Genomic DNA, 7,530 nt, shown 5'->3' on the forward strand with positions numbered 1-7,530 from the left:
CGTGGAGTTGCAATGATCATGAGAACGGTGAGAATCAGCCCAGAACTACACAGGAGGATCTTGTCAATGATCTCAAGGCAGCTGGGACCATAGTCATCAAGAAAACAATTGGTAACACACTATGCCGTGAAGCACTGAAATCCTGCAGCGCCCGCAAGGTCCCCTGCTCAAGAAAGCACATATACATGCCCGTCTGAAGTTTGCCAATGAACATCTGAATGATTCAGAGGACAACTGGGTGAACGTGTTGTGGTCAGATGAGACCAACATGGAGTTCTTTGGCATCAACCCAACTTACCGTGTTTGAGGAGGAGGAGGAATGCTGCCTATGACCCCAAGAAACCATCCCCACCGTCAAACATGGAGGTGGAAACATTATGCTTTGGGGGTGTTTTTCTGCTAAAGGGACAGGACAACTTCACCGCATCAAAGGGACGATGGACGGGGCCATGTACCGTCAATCTTCTGGGTGAAAACCTCCTTCCCTCAGCCAGGGTATGAAAATGGGTCGTGGATGGGTATTCCAGCATGACAATGACCCAAAACACACGGCCAAGGCAACAAAGGAGTGGCTCAAGAAGAAGCACATTAAGGTCCTGGAGTGGCCTAGCCAGTCTCCAGACCTTAATCCCATAGAAAATCTGTGGAGGGAGCTGAAGGTTCGAGTTGCCAAACGTCAGCCTCGAAACCTTAATGACTTGAAGAAGATCTGCAAAGAGGAGTGGGACAAAATCCCTCCTGAGATGTGTGCAACCTGGTGGCCAACTACAAGAAACGTCTGACCTCTGTGATTGCCACAAGGGTTTTGCCACCAGGTACTAAGTCATGTTTTGCAGAGGGGTCAAATACTTATTTCCCTCATTAAAATGCAAATCAATTCATACATTTTGACATGCGTTTCTTGGATTTTTTTGTTGATATTCTTTCTCTCACTGTTCAAATAAACCTACCATTAAAATTATAGACTGATAATTTCTTTGTCAGTGGGCAAACGTACAAAATCAGCAGGGGATCAAATATCTTTTTCCCTCACTGTATATGCATATGTCATGCTCTATAAATGGTGCATAAACATACACAATGAGGTATGTGACATTTGGCAATTCACCCCACAGTGTGCCTGGTTATGACATCCTTTATACATAATTTATAGATATGACATACACTTAGATTATATGTGAAGACTTTATGTACAACATATGTTTTTCTTTCGTTTAAAATGGGACCTCAAAAGGTTAAATGACTGTCCCACAGGGGCCTCTATGCAAAATACATCCACATTAGTTTCATCTTGGCAGCACGTCAATAGTGGAATATCTGTAACTACAGCTGACAGGGTTAAGCCAAATTGTAAACCAACTTAAACAAATTGTTCCTTGCTTTTTCAGCATTTGATAAGTGACTGAGCTAATATAAAATACTTCCTGAAAATCGAATTAAAAGCCTTAACTGAGCAATTTGGCATTTAGCCAATGTTAATGTTAAAAACGTATGATTTGGAAACATTGAAAGTATCCCAAACACAATGCTAATTTATAACTTTAATTGACCACAACAACAAAAAGTTCATCCAACATATGTCTTTGCTTTTGAGATGTGAATATGTAGCACTTATCATAATGGTGAAATAAAAAAAGACAATTTGTAGGAAAAGCACTGCTTATGAATATTCATTGTTCACATAGAACAAAGGCTTTCACTGGAAACAGTTAACCTTTTGGGAGGAGAATGGCATTTATAGCTGTCCTTCATGTACAGTAACCACATCCTGCTATGCTTGACAGTCCCCCACGCTCCAGCTCTCATGAGTTCCTGCTGCTTAACTCCATCTTCTGGAGCTGCTTCCTCTGCTAGTTCTGCCAGGGCCCTGTGACGCTCTGTTTCTGTCACCGTCATGGGATGCAGGGGGAAGAACCCAGCCAGTCCTACAGGAACAGACATGGGGTTAACAGTATCTTAGACCACATAGATTCCCAGGTAGCATTGAGACTTAATTGGAAGTATTGATTACATTTAAAAGTATACTACACTGAACAAAGTGTTGGTGTTGGTCCCATGTATCATGAGCTAAAATTAAAGTTCCCAGAAATGTTGCATATGCACAAAAAGCTTCTTTCTCCTAAATGTTGCTTAACAGCATCATCATCATTACACAGGTGCACCTTGTGCTGGGGACAATAAAAGGTCACTAAATGTGCAGTTTTGTCATACAACACCACAGATGTCTCAAGTTGAGGGAACGTGTAATTGGCATTCTGACTGCAGGAATGTCCACCAGAGCTGTTGCCAGAGAAATGAATGTTCATTTCTCTGCCATAAGCCACCTCCTATGTCATTTTAGAGAATTTGGCAGTACATCTAACCGGCCTCACAACCCCAGAGCATGTGTATGGCGTCATGTGGGTGAGTGGTTTGTTGATGTCAACATTGTGAACAGAGAGCCCCATGGTGGCGGTGGGGTTATGGTAAAGTCAGGCATAAGCTACGGATAACGAACAAAATGGCATTTTATCAATGGCAATTTGAATGCACAGAGATATCGTGACGAGATCCTGAGGCCCAATTGGGGCGGCAGGTAGCCTGGTGGTTAAAGCGTTGGACTAGTAACCGAAAGGTTGCAAGATCAAATCCCCGAGCTGACAAGATAAAACTCTGTCGTTCTGCCCCTGAACAAGGCACTATTCCTAGGCTGTCATTGTAAATAACAATTTGTTCTTAACTGACTTGCCTAGTTAAATAAAGGTATAAAAAATAAATTGTCATGCCATTCATCTGCCACCATTACCTTATGTTTCCCAGTCATGTGAAATCCATAGATTTGGGCCTAATGAATTTATTTCAAGTGACAGATTTCCTTACATAAACTGTAACTCAGTAAAATAGTAAAAACTGGTGCGTTTATATTTTGGTTCAGTATAGTTAGTTTATGAACCTGTGATTTAGTGTCTTTTCCATGATGTAGGTCTTACACTGGTCGTTTCAATAAACCTGTAAAGTGTGTGTTGTCATGGTGAGGGTAGAGGGAACACACCTAGAAGTTTGGCCACAGGCTTCGTTGGATGTGCACCGCAGCCCATCCAGTACTTGATCCTGTCAGAGTTGATGCTGACCAGTTTCTCATTGTAGATGTTTGGCAGGGGGTCATAAGAGCCTAGCTGTTCTATKTATTTACTGTCTCGTGCTCGCTTGTTGTAAGCTGCCACAATGCGGTAGAAAGGTCTGTTAGACTGTTTGTGGCCAGCCATTGCCAATCTGATGACAATGTGTCCTCCATGGTACGTCTTCAGTAGGAAGGATGCTGTAAGGATAATACAACAAAATCAGCATTGTATTGTTTCGTTAAATGGTGAAATTCATATGCAATTAAATTGGCTTAAAAATAGAACAGCATTTGAAGTAGGATGTTTTCAGTCAAAGAGTAAGCAATTAGTTGTGACCACAGTTCAGGTGGTGTTTTGTTAGGTGCATAGCTAGGTCAAAGGTTATCAGGTGTTTAGCCAGGTAAATTAGGGATTGACACTGTTTTTACTGCTTATACACCACAACCGCGCCAATAACACTATGCTGTCTGCAAAATACTTGAATATGGATCGCCACCCACCGCAACGATAATTTAACATGGTGGAGCTCTCTTTTAACATAATCTGCAATAAATGGGAACACCACACACCCAACAGTATTTCATGTCTGGACAATAACTCATTACCAAGTGGCCTTCCCATAATACAAATAACACTCAATGTCTAGCTATTGTGTAGCTATCTGTTGTCTATTCCATGAAATAAACATCATTGGTATAACTGCTAGCTAGCTAGACACCATAATCATGGCTAGGCTCGTCAACAGTAAAGTTAGAGACATTTCCGGTTAGCTAATAAACGTACCCCAACGTGCTAGTTAGCCCATGTTTACAGCGTTAGTTAATTAAATAGCAACCTGATCATACTTACATAGATGGACCATGTTTAGGTATACCCTGCAAAAGAGGTCAAACGAATACGTAAAAGATCAAAAACGTTTTCAACATTAGAGAAAATAGCACTTCTATTGTCTAATGTGACATTAGTAAGGGTGCAGCCATTTTTAAACAGGAAGTGATGTTCTTCTTCGTGTAGTTTTTAATCACTAGACGCTGTGTATTGCTGCCTTTCGCAGGTCGGAGTGCGGATTGCACATTTTTGATGAAACGAGCCACTTGCTATTCATCACATGGCAAACTGGCCATCCAGAATCACAACAACATGCTGACTTCTGTCCCATGGAAGCACACACATCGCTTTTGTGACATTGTCCGCTAACCCATCCAGCTATACATATGCCACGTTCAGGTCCAAGTTGGAACTAGGAAAGTTTATGAATTGCTAACCGTTTATAGTTATAGAGTACCACAGTATACGTCATAATACCCATAAATCCTAGCGGTCAAACAGGGAAATGGTTCCAATAGTTTTTCCACCATAAATTTTTTTATAGTGGATTTTAGAAACACTTCAAATAAGGGCTGTGTTTCGTGTAGGTGTAACGGATGTGAAATGGCTAGCTAGTTAGCGGTGGTGCGCGCTAATAGCCTTTCAATCGGTGACGTCACTTGCTCTGAGACCTTGAAGTAATGGTTCCCCTTGCTCTGCAAGGGCCACGGCTTTTGTGGCGCGATGGGTAACGATGCTTCGTGGGTGACTGTTGTTGATGTGTGCAGAGGGTCCCTGGTTCGCGCCCGGGTCGGGGCGAGGGGACGGACTAAAGTTAAACTGTTACATTGATGCTGTTGACCCGGATCACTGGTTGCTGCGGAAAAGGAGGAGGTCGAAAGGGGGATGAATGTAACCGATGTGAAATGGCTAGCTAGTTAGCGGTGGTGCGCGCTAATAGCCTTTCAAAAACGGTGACGGCACTCGCTTTGAGACCTTGAAGTAGTAGTGGTTCACCCAAGGGCTGCGGCCTTTGTGGAGCGATGGGTAACGATGCTTCGTGGGTGACTGTTGTTGATGTGTGCAGAGGGTCCCTGGTTCACGCCCGGTTCTGGGCGAGGGGACGCCATAAAGTTAAACTGTTACATAGGCTTACTCTTGTGTGATGTTTTGATAACCATGTAAATCTTTCTCAGACAAAGGGACTCATCAATATATGCACCTGTATTTATCCCCAACAAATGAAATGCTAATTAGCTGCTAATGTGGCTATCATAAATAACTACAAATGCCATGAAGATCTGGATGAGACTGTCGAATCGAGGCAAAGGTAAGAATCTCTGGATGAACTATCTAATGTTAGCTAAATCTAGTTGTTGTGGTTATCAAAACGTCATGCCAGGGTAAGCCTACACAAAACACAGCCCTTATTTTAAGTGTTTCTATGGGAAAAATGAATGGTGGGAAAACGATTGGAACCATTTTAGCTGTTTTTTTATTATGGGTATTATGACAACTCCACTGTGGGGCTCTATACACGTGCTGTGTTCAACCAGTTAGCAAGTCGTACATTTCAGAGTTTCCTAGTTTAGACAAGCACATGAACGCGGCAACAATCCCAAAAACCCACCACCCCCATTGGAAGCGATGATCCTTGAAGTGTTTCCTTTAATTTTCGTAACTGTCCACCTGATGGCGCCAGTGGACTGTATTGCACTGTCAGAGCTCCTAAGTGGAATGATCATCTCCAACAAAAGAGGACAATTTTGCATGTAAGTTGTTATACACTTTAGCAACACTTATGATTGTTTAAATAGACAGTCACACACATCTAATAATAAATGAAAAATAATCATCATTGTATCAATGATGTATCAAAATCAATACATCATCTTGATTTAAATATTTATATTGGCTATCTAATTGAGGTGACATGTTCAGATATTTTTCAGACATTAATTTGGTATTTATTAGCCACTGCAAAAGCATCAGTTAAAAGTCAGACCAATGTGATCCTCTCCTTGCTCTAGATGTCTTTAGATGATTACACAAGTTCAGCTCTCGCTCCAGCCACTGCAAATGCGGAGTAGAAACATTGATTTCCTGAGTGACCCATGAATAGAGGGTTCAGTGCGTTGCATGATGTAAACCGTGTGCACTGATATTTGTTCCCTTTGAGAGCGCCACTCCCTCGCTGTTTGAACATGGTGATTTCACACTCCTGTTGTGGAGAGATGCTGTTCCTGTGTGTGTGACAAACACATGGTTTCTCTGAGGAGGGGTCAGACTCTGATAGCCCTTTATCTATGAATGAACACATAGTTATATTTGATAACAGATAGTGCATATGTTCTCACAGCACATAAGTCTATAACAAGTCTATCAGTCTATAATAAGTCTATAAGTCTTCCTGTTAAGGCAAGGGCGGATTTCAAGGTTCTACTGCTAACCTACAAAGCATTACATGGGCTTGCTCCTACCTATCTTTCCGAKTTGGTCCTGCCGTACATACCTACATGTACGCTACGGTCACAAGACGCCGGCCTCCTAATTGTCCCTAGCAAACAGCTGGAGACAGGGCTTTCTCCTATAGATCTCCATTTTTATGGAATGGTCTGCCTACCCATGTGAGAGACTCAGACTCGGTCTCAACCTTTAAGTCTTTATTGAAGAGTCATCTCTTCAGTAGGTCCTATGATTGAGTGTAGTCTGGCCCAGGAGTGTGAAGGTGAACGGAAATGCTCTGGAGCAACGAACCGCCCTTGCTGTCTCTGCCTGGCCGGTTCCCCTCTCTCCACTGGGATTCTCTGCCTCTAACCCTATTACGGGGGCTGAGTGACTGGCTTACTGGTGCTCTTCCATGCCGTTCCTAGGAGGGGTGCGTCACTTGAGTGGGTTGAGTCGCTGACGTGATCTTCCTGTCTGGGTTGGCGCAACCCTTGGGTTGTCTTTGTGGGCTATACTCGGCCTTGTCTCAGGATGGTAAGTTGGTGGTTGAAGATATCCCTCTAGTGGTGTGGGGGCTGTGCTTTGGCAAAGTGGGTGGGGTTATATCCTGCCTGTTTGGCCCTGTCCGGGGGTATCGTCGGATGGGGCCACAGTGTCTCCCGACCCCTCCTGTCTCAGCCTCCAGTATTTATGCTGCAGTAGTTTGTGTCGAGGGGCTATGGTCAGTCTGTTATATCTGGAGTATTTCTCCTGTCTTATCCGGTGTCCTTGTGTGAATTTCAGTATGCTCTCTCTAATTCTCTCTCTCTCTCTCCCCCCCCTCCTTGCTGTCCCCAATCCAACTGGCCTTGCTGCTGCTCCAGTTTCAACTGTTCTGCCTGCGGCTATGGAACCCTGACCTGTTCACTGGACGTGCTACCTGTCCCAGACCTGCTGTTTTCAACTCTCTAAAGACAGCAGGAGCGGTAGAGATACTCTGAATGTGATCGGCTACGAAAAGCCAACTGACATTTACTCCTGAGGTGCTGACCTGTTGCACCCTCGACAACCACTGTGATTATTATTATTTGACCCTGTTGGTCATCTATGAACATTTGAACATCTTGGCCATGTTCTGTTATAATCTCCACCCGACACAGCCAGAAGAGGACTGGCCACCCCTCATAACCTGGTT

The 7,530-nt window shown here is 43.4% G+C and overlaps 1 protein-coding gene across 1 annotated transcript; it reads right to left on the reverse strand.

The window, feature by feature from the left end:
• Positions 1-1,526: 1,526 nt before the first annotated feature.
• Positions 1,527-4,099, reverse strand: LOC112068741 (small ribosomal subunit protein bS16m). Its single transcript, XM_024135939.2, has 3 exons — positions 3,951-4,099; positions 3,032-3,298; positions 1,527-1,925 (listed from the first exon to the last, which is right to left on the reverse strand). The coding sequence occupies exons 1-3, from the start codon at positions 3,961-3,963 to the stop codon at positions 1,678-1,680; spliced, it is 528 nt and encodes a 175-aa protein (XP_023991707.1). The 5' UTR covers positions 3,964-4,099; the 3' UTR covers positions 1,527-1,677.
• Between the last annotated feature and the right edge of the window lie 3,431 nt (positions 4,100-7,530).

The sequence above is a fragment of the Salvelinus sp. IW2-2015 genome, unplaced genomic scaffold, assembly GCF_002910315.2.
Source record: "Salvelinus sp. IW2-2015 unplaced genomic scaffold, ASM291031v2 Un_scaffold667, whole genome shotgun sequence".
NCBI lineage: Eukaryota > Metazoa > Chordata > Actinopteri > Salmoniformes > Salmonidae > Salvelinus > Salvelinus sp. IW2-2015.